Below are 15768 nucleotides of genomic sequence, written 5' to 3' on the forward strand. Positions count from 1 at the left end.
GTTTGTGATAGGCAGACATTGAAAAAGTTGGTATAGCTCATCATAGAGACATCTGGGGGGGAAAAAATGAAAAGCTCCTGTGAAACAAACAGATGTTTAGTGCTTCATGAAAAAAGTATGCCCAGTCTTAATTTGTAGCACTAATTTCTATAAAAGGTTAGGCAAAGGTGGAGACTCTTTTCCCAAGGTGCAAATTATGAGACCCTTTTTATAGTAGAATATTTCCATGCCTATAAGGAATATAAACTACTGTTTTTAGAGGAAAAAGCAGATGTTGCTAAAGGAATTAAGAAGCCTACTTGTGTGTTTCTCTGTGATTGTGAGCCACAGTAGTTATCCTTTTTTCCTTCTTCCCGCCTTCTCTTCCTCAAGAGAATCTGATTCTGACCACTGCCAGAAATGTATTACTGAGTATTTAATCTTAACATGGCCCAATTAGAACACCCTCCTTGACCTTATGAGAGAGATGCAGTGAATAGAGTTTAAATCCGTGTTTATTACTGATTGCAGAAAGACTGTTCTGCTTCAGCACTCTCCAAACTTCCCCTCAGAAATTTAAAATAAAATTTAAAAAGGCGTTCTGATAACCATGTTATATTATTATATAAAAGAGACACATTTCTTCATACAACTCAAATGCCAGCTGATGATCTAACTGGTCAGTGGATTTAGGTATAGGCAATGAGACTTTTGGAAACTTCCTTTAGATTGTTATAATCTTTTTAATTTAAAATTAACTGTGGAACTTACAGTTTTTAATGTGACTGAACATGTAGGCAAATGCTTGTTTTCCTTGCAAACCTCACAGTCTTTTACAAGTTTAATCTTTCCAGCACACCATATGGCCAAAAAAATACCCTGGAAGAAATAAGAACACATATTGTATGGCATTAGTAGTTAGTGATCCCGCATAGCACCTTAACTTCAAAAGCTGTTGAGGAAAGAATCAAGTATGGCCAGTGCTTTAAATTATAATTAGCTGTATGCCTTTTTCTTCTTAAAAATATGTGGCTTGACATTTCTTGGCATTGTTCTAGTTACTAGTTCTTCACAGTCGTCATCTTGTTTTGTGCTGTAGTTGCTTATCTTCTTTATGTATTATTTCATTAATTATTAATTTAAAAGCTCTTTTTATCATGATAAAGTAACTGAAACAGGCTCAAACAAGACAATAAAACTTCAAACTAAGGAGAGACAGTGGTTGATGTCAGAATAGACTTTCAGTAATACATCAATAAAATGTAAGTGTTTGAAGGTACAAATTTTACTGAGAAATAAAAGAAGATCAGCCCAAAAACATAATATCCAAGAAAACATGAGTGAACAAATATGGACCTAAAAAGGAGAAAAGGGTGAAAAAGCAGAAATATGATGAGCTATAATTAAAAGCAAGGAAGGAATTCAAAGCTTGAAGATACTTGAAAAGGTGAATATATCAAGAAATGTCACACAAGAAAGAAACCAAAAATTTTTGCTTTGAATCCAGCGTGGATCAGCTGACAAAGATGAAAGTTAATGAATTAGGGAGCTGGGATAATTGAGAAATTATCTTTTATTTTTACAATTGCTATTGGATACTGATTGTATAAAGTGCTCCTGTTCTTCAGATCTTTCACAAAATCAATAATAGCATTTTTTGGTAACTTTTTTCTGATGCTTTGTCTTCAAAGATCTGTACATTAATCAGATTATTCTTGCAGTATCCCTCAGAGAATAGGCAAGTGTCCTATCTTATAGATCGGCAAAGCAGTAAAGCCTGTGTCCTTCACAGGTCTTTGGGTAAACAGTCCCTTTGAAATCAATGAGACATGACTGAGTCAAGGAAGTAGGATTTAGTCTTAAGTGTCTTCAGATAAGCTATAGTATAAGCCAGTGAATAAAAATTGAATGCTTAGTGTTACATTATTTTGCCAAAGCATTACCTCACATGAGAAGAAGGGGCAAAAAATTGTTTATTGGAAAGTTGTCTACGTGTGGTAAATTCCTCCCAGAAGTAGCTGCTATGTTCTGCAGTGACCTAGTTTTAGATTTTATATAGATTATTATTGGATACGTGCTACATTTACTACTCTTGATCTTTGTTTTGCCCTGGAGAGATAAAAACAATGGGGAGAATATTGGATCAAGATTATTTTGATATTTTTCAGCAGGTAGCCCAAGAATGGGCCAATCGAAGATTTTGAAAACATCTGTAATAATGCAGCTATCAAAATAACTATCCTATAGACCTTTGCTGAGTTTGTGCTGTTAGGAAGTGTAAAGAAGAAAATTAATCTGTTCCTGGCTAGAAAGGATCAAAACTAAAAGTGAAAGAAAACTGCTTTTGAGAAAATACTACAGATAGCAGAGCAAAAATGTCAGAACGCAGGAACAGCTTTCGACCAGAGCAATCTCAGAAAGCAGCATTGAGAACATGCTAGTGCTTGGTGTGGTTTTAGCAGAACTTTTCTTGAATTAAGAAAGATAGGAAAAAAAATGCAGCTCTGGCATTGCTGCAGATTTCTGATTTACAGTCAGCCTTCTGAACTGCTGTAACCAGTGGCTGGTCACGTCCCTGGCTTTTCAAGAAAGCATGCTGTTCTCTCCCTTGCTGTTTGTGGACAAAATTGGATGTGACCTCTGATTCATGTACTACATGTGCTTTATTTTCTCTGCTTAGCAAAAGTAAGTTCAGACCTCCTCTTGTGCTCTTCCTGAGACATTCTTTTCATCCTTCTTTTAGTTAAATAAGAACCATAGTGATTTAAGGACCAGTGGGTCCTCAGACCTGATAGAAGTTCTTTGAAATGCATATAGAGGTCATGATGAGAATGGCTTCTTACAAGCTGCTGCCCCCATGTCAGCACAGGGTGCTTAGGTGAGAAAACTAAGACCTCCTGGGGGGAGGAAGATGTTTCCTTTATTTCTGTGTTCTCCTTTAAAATCCAGCAGCTGAGATGACTGAACTTTCAGGCAACTAACATGCTGCCACTTCTTGGACTTCGGCAGTTTGTCGTCTTAATTCTCTGTTCTTCATCAGCACACTTCTGTGTTCCCACATTCTTACAAGGGTTTTATAACATCCCTTTCCTTTTCTCCCAAGGCAAAAATAAAACAATTTTTAAACCTAAGCAGACTCCTACGCAAGTTTGTATACATTTTCCCTTAATAATCCTGGTTTTCCATCTTCACAATTAAGTTTGGCCCTTTCTGGTGAAAAGTAGCATCATTTAAATACTACCAGGAGGAGTGTTTTTTCTAGTAACAATTCTGCCTGTGTTAAAGATGCTATGTTGACAATATGTTTTAAATACAAAAGGGAAAACAGCGTTCATTTAATTTCTAGTCTAACAGGTAAGTTGTACAGCCAGTCTGTTCTAATTCCTATGCAGTGCAAGATACATAACTCTCATGACTAGACTTCTTCCTACCCACTTCTTTAATGTGATTGTCATGTCTTTATTAGAGAACAATTACTTCTGTGCTAATACTGAAAATGACTCAGCCTTAGTTATTAGGCTGTTTTACTCCTCTTGTCACAGCAAGTTAAATAAAAACCATTGCAAGGGATGTGTGGTAAAGTTGGAAATATAAACCAAAGACAGCAAGAAGGGACTATGTTTTGAAGACGTGTCGGATTAATAAGAAAAAAGTTGATTGCTTTTTATTTACACATTATATTTTTATGAAATGCAGTTGGAAATTACCGTAATGGTGAAGCGCATACAAGACCTATGTAGGTGGGGCCTTGAAATCTCTGCCTTTGTTTTTTGGAGGGCCTGGGAATCCAGCTATATTCTAAGAGAAAACTAAAGACAGTGCTAAAACCAGGTTTGTTCAACACCAACCAATCTCACTGGCTTCTCCCATTGCTGTTTTCTACAAGACCTGGGAACAAACTTGCCTGTCCACATCTTCCAAGGCCTGTGTCTGTCAGCGAGCAGCAGGCTGCCCTGCGAGGTAGAGTGAGCCAGAAGCCAAGGGTGGCAGCAGGGTAGGCAAGGACAGGAACCTCACCCAGAGGACCTCATCCCGCAGCAGACAAAAGAAGTGACCAGGGCAGGTCTGGTGATGGTGACCAGGGTCAGACAAGAGTCCGGTGATAGTCAGCAAAGCCGTTACTGAGGCAGGTCCAAGGACAAGCCAGGACATCAGGTCAGGATCAGCAGGTTAAGAGGCCAGGAACAGGCTTACCTATGGTTTAGCTCAGGCAAGGACCAAAGACCTGAGCTGACAGGGAGCTCCTAGGCCTGCAGGCAGAGGGTACCTGAGCTGAACTTCAAATTTACTTGGGTGCTACTGTTCCACCAGCCCAAGGGCTTTTGGAGTCTGATGGCTCTTCAGTGGGAGTAAGAAAGTACGGGTGGTGCAATACCCTGCAGTCTTCCTGCCCGCAAACCAGGCAGCTCTGAATGAGCTTTCTATATTCTGGTATCTCAGCCTCTTTCAAATGCAGCATAATATGGTGGCAAATAACCCTTTCTTCTCCTGAATTCATGAATTTGTGCGGAGTTGAAAGACATTTCGATTTTATTGTCTACTCTGTAATGCAAATGTTGTTCAGGTTATAATAGTCTCTGGCCATACAATGCTATAGTTAGAGCTGTACAAAACTTGCCATTCCAGTCCATTAATTTTTAGCCATTGTCCATGTTTTTCATGCCTGTGGTCTGCCAGAATGAGCGTACAGTCCAGAAAGCATGTTATAGTATGTGAAACTCCATATTGTGTAGATGAAATAGGAAACAGCCTTAAGATGCACCAGGGGAGATTTAGATTGGATATTAGGAAATATTTCTTTAACAGAAGGGTAGTCAGGCATTGGAACAGGCTGCCCAGGGAAGTGGGGGAATCACCATCCCTGGAGGTGTTCAGAACTGTGTAGTTGAGGCCCGCAGTGACATGGTTTAGTGGTGGTCTTGGCAGTCCTGGGGTAACGGTTGGACTTGGTGATCGATCGTAAATGTCTTTTCCAACCTAGTGGATTATATGATTCTATGCAAAAAGTGATAAGGGGTAATACATTTTTATAATAATTGCGTATCCATAAGGAAAGTTAAAACTGCATGTGTAACGTTCACTTTAATGTGGAATTATTTATTCTAATGGGACTCATGTAAGTCATTATTGTAAGATTGTAATCTCTTTCATTCCATACTACTTAGTTGCACAGCCCGGCGTTTCTTAATATTATAAGTATTTAGTGCTCGTTACTGGTGTTACATAAATAATAAATGGTGTTTGTGTGTAGTTTTATGTTTCCAGGTAATCTGTTCTCTTTAATGTGCACCTATTTTCAGTGAATATCAAATATCTTTGCCCTTCTGCTTTCCCAGGACTGACTTCAAAGTTGTTATTTCACTTGCGGTGTGCAACAGCCAAACGAGCAATCAGCTGCGCTGCTGCTGTGCTTTGCTATCACCACAAGTGCAGCCCTGTAGAAGGTTGCAGGGGCTGAGTTTTGAGCATTGAGCCCGTGGTGTTGGTGCTGATTAAAGCGCTAACTGAAACAGCAGTGCTGGCTGTACAAGGGTTTGGTCAGTTCTGTCTCTTCTTGTGGTACCCAGCTTTACCTTTGTATGCAGTAATATTTGGTGCTGTTTTGGAAAATCAGATGCTATTAGAAAAAGACTGCTTGACAAGACGGTATTCAGATGAAAGCAGCACATTGCAACTCATCGTAATTTCTGCAGACAGCAGCCATAGCTTTGTTTTAAATGTTGAGAAGGGCTGTTGAATACAATAATGTTGCCAAAATTGTTATGAAATGGCTGTTGCTAAAGTAACTGGTTTAAGTAGTTTATGATTTCGTATCTCTTGCCTACTACTTGGACAGTAGCGTTGGACTTCTAAAATGAGAATTCTCTGTAATCATTTGCACTTGCATATCAGTTCCTTCCATTTCAGGTTTTGATTGCTTGCATCCAGGTGGTTTCTATGCAGTATTGTGCAAAACAGCTGATACTCCTATGTAGCCGAAGACAAGAGAGAGGAATGATACATGTAAAGATGGAGTTTGATTCCTAGCTGGGTAACATATGGCCTGCTTTGATTTTTGTTTTCCCTCATCAGGACAGTTGCAAAGACTTACCCTCAGTCTCCTAAAAACGCCAAACAATATCCAGCTTCTCCTGTGAAGCATCGTGCCACTTCTAATCTCAACCAGGAAACTCCTAAAAAGAAAGCAGACAAGGAAAAGGAAAACGTCAGTCATCCAAAATCCCCAGGAGCATACACTGATGAGGCAGGCCAGGTGGCTTCAGAGAAACATGTGCCTTCTGCAGGAAAGACTGAAAATGTTGAAGGTAAGTCTTACTGCAAGAATATATTGCAAGATACCATGGGTCCCTGAGGCTTTTAAATAGTGGTGACATGTTCCTTTCATGAAGCTGCTCAGTTGTAGGCTTACGAGAATGCATAAAAGTAGATAGTGGAACCAGTAAATGGATAGTTTTCACCAGGGTTACCCATGCATGAAAAACCCTTGTTAATGAGGATGTGAAAATGCTGAAATCCAGGGATGCCCTTACCTATTCTATATTTGCTGAGGTGTGCTTTGGAACGCAAAGGTGTCATACCAGCGTGAACTATGCCCATTTCAGCATCCGTGTGAATGTGGAAGTTCTGGGCACTCTCTTTGTTCCCTGCCTAACTTTTCACCCTTGGTCGTCATATCTTAGGGAAGATAACGGCAGGAACAACTGATGCAGAAGAAGCAGCAAAAATTCTAGCTGAAAAAAGGCGACAGGCCCGCCTGCAAAAAGAACAAGAAGAAAGAGAGAGACAGGAGAGAGAAGAACGGGAGAGGTATCTCTATTGATTTGTGAAAAATATTGTCTAATAATTCAACTTGTATCACTGAAGACGTTTGAAACTCTGGTAGTTCTAGAATCAAGGTGGGAGTTTGCATGTAAGTGTTAATTTCTTTCAACTCAGACTCATAATTCATTAGTGTCTTTTGCAGTCTTTATGACTAGTGAAGTTAGAAAATAATAATTTGGCCTCTTTAAGAAGCCTGAATAAACTGTTACTCATCCAAATACTTCACCTATGTCTGCAGTGTGGACATTGTATCATTCAACAAATCAACCTGCTGAACTCTGTTGTAGGCAGTTGAGGGCTTTTAGTGTGGGCATAATGAAGGTTGCTGTATCTAAGTAGTGAAATTCTGTCTCTCTTCTGGGAGCAAGCTTTTGGGTTGTTTTCCATGTGGGATACTGGTTGCAAGTGTCAACAGATCATGCCCTTCCTTTACGCCCCTAATGTAAATCACTAACTCTGCACGTCTAAATTCAACTTTGTCTGTTCTTATTGAAAACATGGCGGCGGGGGGATCTCCAGTGCCTGCCAGTTTGGCCCTGAATCCCTGATATGCAAGGATAAGAACGATCGCTTGTCAAAGCAGCTCTTGCATGTGGTGACAAAGGAGCATGATGTCCCCCAGTGGGCCAGGGAACAATACAGGTGGAATTTAGACCCACTCTTTCTAGTGTACCGCTGTGTTTTGTGGACTTTGTTTTCTGCTACTCATCCAATCTGTTTATCTTCAGCTGAAACAAAGGAAAAAAGTACTTGATTACTTATAGATACCTGCATTCTGGGTGTGAAGCACAGTGAAAGAGGGATGTTTTTATTATTGAAACTTACTTTTACTCTCCAAGCTCTGATTCAAACTAGAATGGAAATGTTTTCTTTTTCTTTGATCACACCTGTTTTTTTCAAGGGCAACTATAATTTTTATGAAATATTTTAGGCAGTGAAAATAAGATTGGAATAAAAGCTTGATAGCAACCTGAATTCTGAGTACGTGCTCAACCTCTTTGCTGTATCTTGGCATTTTTCATGAAAATGTGTGCTGATGCACATATTGTCAGTTCCTGCTGATTGTGTGCCAAACGCGCAAGAGAATTCATGCTGAACAAGATGATGCCTTTTAAACATGCTGTTACATTTTTTGCAGGCTTGAAAGAGAAGAACAGAAAACAAAGGCAGAAGAAGAAAGACTTCGTCTAGAGGAAGAAGCTCGTAAGAAGGAAGAGGAAAGAAAACGTGAGGAAGAAGCAGCTAGGAAAAAGGCAGAAGAGGAAGCCAGGAGAAGAGCTGAGGAAGAACAAATGCTAAAGGAAAGGCAAGAAAAAGAGCTCCAGGCCAAACTTGAGAAACAGGTACCATCTCAAACACAAATGTGAAACTTTATATACATATATATGCATACATACATTTATATATACACATAAATACTTTATAGCATCTGGTAATATGCCTGAAATAAATAATGGCCCTATCATATTTTACACATTTTGATTAGAGGGAAGAAGCAGAAATCAAAGCCCGTGAGGCAGCTGAGCAGCTTCGTCTTGAAAGGGAGCAAATCATGCAGCAAATTGAGCAAGAAAGACTGGAGCGGAAGAAGGTAGATACTTGCTTCTCAAGATAATTATTTCATTTCTTGTTTAAATACATAACCCAGAAAGTACCAAATAGTTTCTAGAAATAACAATCTGGATGGATATTTATGCCTAACTTAGTATTTGCTACTTGCATGTTAGGGGAACATGGACATCAAAATTTGTTACAGAGTGGAATTGCCTAAGGCAAACTGTTTTCTACTAGGCACTGAACAAACACAGAATTAGCCTCTACCCACAAAGTTAAATGCCTGAGACAAACAGGGAATGGCATGCCAAGGCAAACCTGGATTGCCGCCCAACCCAGAACATCACAAACTATTGAGGAACATAACTTTGTTTTAAAACTTGCTCAACAAAAGCTCCCTGTCATTAATGGAGAAAGTTAATGTGATTAACAAACAGGTTTTCTCCCACCTGGCTTGTCTCTGGTTGGATTATGCAGAGGCAGCAGGGCAGTCTGGCCACCACCTCACAAGGAAATGGCTGGACCTGCATGAATTAGCTTTATCTGCAGCTCTGTGGCAGAAAAGAGAGAAGAGCTGCAGAACCTCTGTCTGGTTATAAGAAGGTAGTCTTTCCATATATGTTATTGCAATATGTTATTTCATATTCCAACTGTTCACTGCTGCGCTGAAGGCATGTTGCAGTTACAGATTAGAATACCAAACCAAAATGTCTTTAAATCTGAAATAGTTTCCTTTCACAGTAGTGCAAAGAGACAAGGTTTGTTGGGAAGATTTTTCATTTTTTGAATGAACAAAGAAGGAAAAAAAGTATTTTAGGGTAATGCCTTATGCATTTCTAGCAAGAATAATGTCAGATATTTCATTTTACTCTTCCATTCCAAGACACCTAACTATTTTTTAAAGGAACTATTTGGAAATAGTTGGAAAAGCAACTAGATGAAAATAATAGCTGTTGGTTTTAAATAAACGTCTTGTTCCAGAGCTGAGCACAACTTGTAACTGCAAGCACCTGGTATTAAAATGTTTGTCTCTAAATTGCATCTACTGAGAAGTCATGTTCTCTGAGATCTGATATATGAAAACCAGCTCCCAGGTGTTTTCTACCTTTTGTTTTCTGTTTTTTCTTATTTATTCTCACTTTTTCAAGCCAGGCAGGGAAGAGGTCATAGCAGTAGAGAAAAGGTTTTCTTTGTTTTCTTTCTTTCTTTTCTTTTTTTTTTTTTTTTTTTCCCTTCTCCATTGTCAGTCTCTGGTACTAAATGTTCTGTCTGCCTTCTCATTCTCCAATTTATTCTGATTTCTAGAGAATAGATGAAATAATGAAGCGAACAAGGAGGAGTGAAACACCAGAAATAAAGGTATGAAACAGTGTATGTTTGCAGGTTTCTTTTGGTTTATTACCCATATGTGGAAATTAAACTCTAGAGTATTTCTGCGTTACTAGGTATACTTAGGTACACTCTACACCCAAATTTTAGTTGCATTTCGAACAGAATGACAGTGTCTCCGTAGCTGTGTCGCAGTTATTTTGGGCTGCTGCTACAGAAACAGCTTTGTGCAAATGTTGCAGACTTACCTTCCTCACTGTCTAGAAAGGTGGCAAGAGCTCATTCCTGGATGTTGGAGCTGTAACGTTTGCTGCTGTGATGCATATTCTCCTTCTTTGTACAGGCCAATGAATTAGTTACTGAGCTATCATGTTAAGCCTGCCAGGAATGCAGGATTGAGAACAAGGCAATTGTGTGCAGCTAGAAAGTGATGGTCAGGTTTTCAACTAAGGAAACTGTTTCTTCGGTTACTTTCAGAGAATGTTTCTTTTTGATGTTAAACAATTAAATAAATTCATATGCCTAAATAAAAAGGAAAAAGAAAATCCTCTCTTGCTGTCAGTGACATTTAACCACCCCGTGGCCCTGGGCAGTCTCACAAGTTTTGGATCCAATCAGTTCTATGAAGGTTAGTACTTCATCCTTCATACAGTTGACGTGTTACTTGATTACAGAAGGAAGAGCCAAAACTGGAGGTACCATCAACTTTGAATGTGGAAAAGCAACCAAAGGCCCTTGTCCTCAACCAGCCAGGTAAAAATTGCCATTTTTTTTTGACCTGTTTTCACAGTTAGTTGTCTTCAGAGTTTTGTAATCTCAGGCAGAGCACTGTGTCTTATTGCAGATTCTTTGCTTTCATCTCAAAAAGAACAACTACTTTTGCATCAGTGACAAATGTTAGAAAATGAAGACTTTGCTTTGTTTTGCCACTTAAGCAGAAGAAAGTTTCTTCTCTATTTCGGTACCTGACATAGCATTTCTGTAAATGAGAAATTCCAATCTGCCAGTAGGTTCGGTTGCTGCAATCTACCTTCACATTTTGTAGGTAGAAAATATTTGCACACAACCAAACTTGAAAGCTTTTTGTAGCATCGCTGAAAGTCTTACATTTAATTTGACTTTACAAAAATAGCATATGTATTCAAAGAATTATCAAATAAAATATACATATCTGGCATTTATCTCTATTTTGTTTACTTCCCCAGACTAAGTATTTAATATATGACATAAAAGATAAAACATTCTCTCTCCTGTTTACTCAAATCTAAAAGAGTGGAAGAGAGGATTGACAGTATCATATAAGTCGTAGATGAATCCTACTGCATTGTCAATCTTCCTTTCTACTTAATCTATAACTTAAAAGCATTTGTGGTTTGTTTTTTAACTATTTAAATAAAGAAGTTGCTCCTGACACAGTTTCTAACCTTCTTTTGTAGAGATCAATGGATTGGCAACCTGCCTGAAAAACAAAAGTTTAGAAAGTGCTGCCCCTGTGATCCCTTCCCAAGATGTAGTTGCTAACGGACTAAAGTCAGCCCCAGGACTTATTCCGCTGGAAGCTGTTGATGGGAAGTCTAACAGCATGGAAGATTCAATGGATGAGGTTCAGTCCATGGATGTGAGGTACAGACCATGTCTACCAATACAAATCACGGAATTCATGTTAGACACACACGAAGTTTTCTGTTTCATTTGTTAATACTTCACTGCTTTACTTCTCACCTGCCCCACAGTGTGGCAGTCCGGTGTCCACTGTGGTGTGCTCCACTCCTGTCAGGACGCAAATGAGTCAACAGAATCTCATTTCACTCACATACTTGGTGCAGGGTGGGAGGCTCTGAAATCCTTCTGTAGTCCGTCCTTACGGATTCCATACAAGTTTGCCCAAACATCTCAGATTGTTCTGTGAAAGTAGCTACTGTAGATATTGTTCTGATGTCACCATTTTTTCACTTGTCTCAAGACTGCATAGCTATGATGCATGAACTTTTCTCCCTCCATATGAACAGAATAATGACAAAATGAATTTAAAATTATAAGTACTTAACTGGAACAAATGTATAGAAATCAGTAAATAACTTTGTGTGTATTAAATACTGTTGGATTTTGATGGAAGAACTTGCAGGAAAGAAGGAAGTTGATAATTTAAGGCTGTGACAAGAAAGCTAGCTCTGAATTTTAGATATTTATATGTTTTTTCCTTAATCAGTAAGCCAGCTGAACCTCTCATAGTGTTTCAGTATTTCCAGTAAATATGCATAAATACATAAGAAATGCCCTACTGGAACACTCCATAAGTCCATATTTGGTTATTTGGTCTCAGAGATTATCAGTAAAAAAAAACTAGTTAGGGAGACCACCTGAGCCCACCACTTTCTGCAATCCAAGACCACACACAAGTGTTACAATTAGGGATGTTAGAGGGTAGAACTCTGACTTGGCCACTGATGGATGTGTTGACCATTAGTTTATCCAACTCTTTTTTCAACCCGTTGATAATGATTGCATCCAGGACCTCATCTGGCAGAAAGTTCCACAGCACAGTGTCACTAGGTAAATTACTTTCTTTGGCCTCTGTTAAACCCAGTTTCTTAATGGCATTGGGCAGCCCCTCGGTTTTGTGTTGCAGAATGTCATGCTCAGTGCTTTTGACCTCAACTTATCCACCTGCCCTTCATGTTTTTAGAAATCCTTGTGAAATCCTTTGTCTGCCTCCTCTTCCCCAGACTGAAGTGCACTAGCCTTACTAATCTCAGCAAAGCATCAGCTGGTTGTTGCACTTTATTAAATTTTGGGATTTCTATGTCTGAGATATATCATAAGGTCTTAAGAAATAACATTGTTGTTATGAAATGTGAGCGCTTTAGGTAAAAGTTTGCAGCATTAGGACAATAATTTGCAAGATGCAATAAACACTGAGGTAAGAGAATGGTGCAGGGACTGAAATAATGAGTGATCAGTAAGCTCTGTTCAGTGAACTACCAGAAACGTGTTCTTAGAAGATGAGTGTTCACATCCCACAGCTACCACAAACCTTAATCTTTAAGGAATATAGATTAAGAATGGCCTTCGGTCCTGAACAGGGCAACCTCTTTTTGTTTGAACAGGGATGTATTCTAGGTAAAGGCTTGTTGCAGTTGGCCTTAGGATAAGTGGTAGTTTTTTCAACAGTCAGAAGATCAATTTGATTGTTGCTCAATGAAGACTTACACACCTCTTATTCTGCATCTTCCTTTCATTTATCTTCTGTATAGCCCGGTTTCAAAAGAAGAACTAATCTCTATCCCTGAATATTCACCCATGAATGAACTCATGCCTGGTGTTTCTTTGGATGAGAATGGGACAAGTAATGCCAAGGCTCTTGAAGATCTCTTGGATTTCACAGGCCAAGCTACGTACTCCAAGATGTCCAGTGATACCATTAGCCTAGATGACTGTAACAAAAACTTGATTGAGGGATTTAACAGTCCAGGACAGGAAAATACACTTAATTCTATCTGTTGACAACCTCACTTTTCAGCAGAGCAGATAAAGGTACAGTATTGTGATAAACATCTTAGATGTGATAAATTGCTGTGATTACTTATGAGCTTCCCAGAAAAATAGAGCAATTGTAAACAGCGTATGTGGAGAGAGGAAGAAAGCTGGTCTCCTAGATGTTTAAATTCAGTATAATCTTTCATATTTGCAGCTCTCTGTAAACTGGCATCATATGCAAACTGAGCATATCGTAGCAACCAGAAGTATCTGGTAAATGAAAGCATTTCCTTTACGCATTCAGAATATAGCGAGAAGAGTTGGGGTTTTTTCTTTATTAACACAACACCTTTCCTGTAAGTCTTTGGAGCCTATTTGCGTGAAGAAAACAGTTAAAAGTGGGGCCAGCCTAGAAAACAGTAGTTATTGTTGCTGCTTACTCTTTTCTGCTCCTACAAATAGTTGCTGCATGGTGTAGAATCACTTCTGGAAAGCCTGCATAGTAAAAAAGCATAGTAGGCTTCAGTGACAGCTTACTATCTTCATTTTTCGAAAGAGCGTATTCTAAATTACAAACCCAAGGTCATCCAACTTGCACAGCTGACTTGATATTCTTCTCTTTTTTTTTAATTGACAGAGGTAGCAATTTGTGGAGGAGCTATATCCCACTGATGCTACTGGCAGTAAAATGTGAGCTTGTCACTTGAAAGAGCTTCTGCAGTCCTTGAACACTGGATTTCAAATAATCAGAGCTGACTACAACTGTGTCTTCCCAGGGAATATGTTGAATAACTGGCTGCTTTTGGTAGAAACCAATGATCTAGAGGTGTGATGGTTTCAGGGAAGACTTGAGTGTGCATTAGAATTTGAGCTTTAGCTGCTAATAAAGCACTTACTACTGCTTTTAATTTAAAACTCATCTCAACACCTCACTGTGACACTTACCTGTGCATTTTATTTTTGAGATTGTTTTTCCTTCAGCTTTATTATTCATCCATTTAGACATCTTATTCTTGTAAATAATGATGAGGTTTACCCACAATGCATTGAAATGAAATAATATACCAGACTTTAGTTTTGTGCCTATCTTTTTTTGTCTTTAATAAGGAGTTATTGGCAACTCTTATGCAGGTGTATAATTCAAAACTCTACCTGAGGAGGCTTAAGATATACAACTTCTGGAATCAGAAGGGTATTCTGACTGTGGAGTGTGGGAGCTATCCTGTTATGATTATGTTGACGCTTCTCGTCCCTAGTAGCACTTACTGGTTAAAACTAATTATTCCAGGAGCGACTATCAACTGTGTGTTTAAAAATATACTTGTGTAACACCTGTAAACAAAGTAGGCAAAATGCCTGGTGTAATCCTTTAAGATATATATATATATAGTATAGGTATAGTAGATCCAAGTGATGCGTGGTCAGAGGGGCTGAGATAACATGTTAATCCTTGAAGATGCAAACACTTGATTAATACCAGCAGGCTTTCTATCACATGGAGAAGTATTTTGTCTTCCTGTAGGCTCTACAAAACAAGATACAGTCAGCAGCAAAACAACATCTGAATATTGCAGCAGAAATACAAAGGCCAAGGCACACACAGGGAACTCTTGTAGCCCCCTTAACATTCTGTAAGCGTCTGTATGGATAAAGTCACATTGAGATGTATAACGTCTAGCCATTATGTGCCATACAGTATTAACTTTATTTCTGCAGGTGAACTACGATAACTTTATGCTAGATCTTGTGCTGCTTTGAGGACACTTTTGTCCAGTTCCTTATGAGAATAAATTATAAATACAACTCTCTTTGGACACTAACACAAAAGACGTGAAAACTTGGGGGTGGGGTTTTTTGTTTGGTTTTTTTTCCACTCATAAGGGAGTTCACAGTGTAGCTTGAGCTCATTTGTAGCCCCGTTCTTGTGCTCTTTAAAGCCAGCAACGGGAATGTAACCAATGACATTATGTGCGATGTATAAAGAAATCATACCTACAGCAATCCAGCTCTATTTATGTTAGTGTACTTCAGAGAAATACTTTCTTTTGACTGTGCAGTAAGCTGTAGCGTGGTACTATGTCTTCCAAATTAGTCCTTCATCTATTTCCTAAATAATAAACAAACAAAACCAGTTTGTTTTGCTGTGATGCATTGTGTTTGACGAATGTCATGTTATATTTTGTTATGGTGTCATTGTATAACCTGTAGATTTCTGTATTTGCATGACCTGTATAGCATGTATAAAGGTGAAATACATTTATGAATCTAACTTGTTTCTCGGTGCTTTTTACTCCTAGCAAAAATATGAGTAATTTAAAAATACTCATATGTTAATTTATTCTGAGGTGTTCTCTGAAGGAGGGTGTAGTACTGAATGAAGGAGCGGTTGTCAGAGCCTCAGAATGTTTTGCCATTGTTTCCTTTGCCATATATTCATTTGCTTTCTGAGGTCTTGCCAATACACTGAGGAATTGCAGAGTGGTGGCAGAAGAGCCTTAATGAGGGCTTCCAAACTGTAGCATCTGACAGTACACAAGCCACTTTGCAGCTCCTGCTTCAGCTCTCTGGGGTATTACTTGGCAAAGAAAACAAGGAAAAGAAAACTTG

The 15768-nt window shown here is 38.7% G+C and overlaps 1 protein-coding gene across 5 annotated transcripts in view; it reads left to right on the plus strand.

Annotated features, from left to right (window-relative positions):
- Window positions 1–15430, plus strand: part of MAP7D2 (MAP7 domain containing 2) — a 77754-nt gene extending 62324 nt beyond the window's left edge. For all 5 annotated transcript variants that reach the window (XM_030476103.1, XM_030476104.1, XM_030476101.1 and 2 more), the window contains 9 exons: window positions 6052–6284; window positions 6660–6786; window positions 7940–8144; window positions 8288–8392; window positions 9661–9714; window positions 10359–10437; window positions 11121–11307; window positions 12939–13218; window positions 13799–15430. In XM_030476103.1, the coding sequence (XP_030331963.1) occupies window positions 6052–6284; window positions 6660–6786; window positions 7940–8144; window positions 8288–8392; window positions 9661–9714; window positions 10359–10437; window positions 11121–11307; window positions 12939–13188 (1240 nt within the window). In that variant the 3' untranslated portion in view covers window positions 13189–13218; window positions 13799–15430. The remainder of the gene's footprint in view (window positions 1–6051; window positions 6285–6659; window positions 6787–7939; window positions 8145–8287; window positions 8393–9660; window positions 9715–10358; window positions 10438–11120; window positions 11308–12938; window positions 13219–13798) is intronic.
- The last annotated feature ends 338 nt before the right edge of the window (window positions 15431–15768 follow it).

This window comes from Strigops habroptila, chromosome 2 (genome assembly GCF_004027225.2).
Source record: "Strigops habroptila isolate Jane chromosome 2, bStrHab1.2.pri, whole genome shotgun sequence".
Taxonomy (NCBI): Eukaryota; Metazoa; Chordata; class Aves; order Psittaciformes; family Psittacidae; genus Strigops; species Strigops habroptila.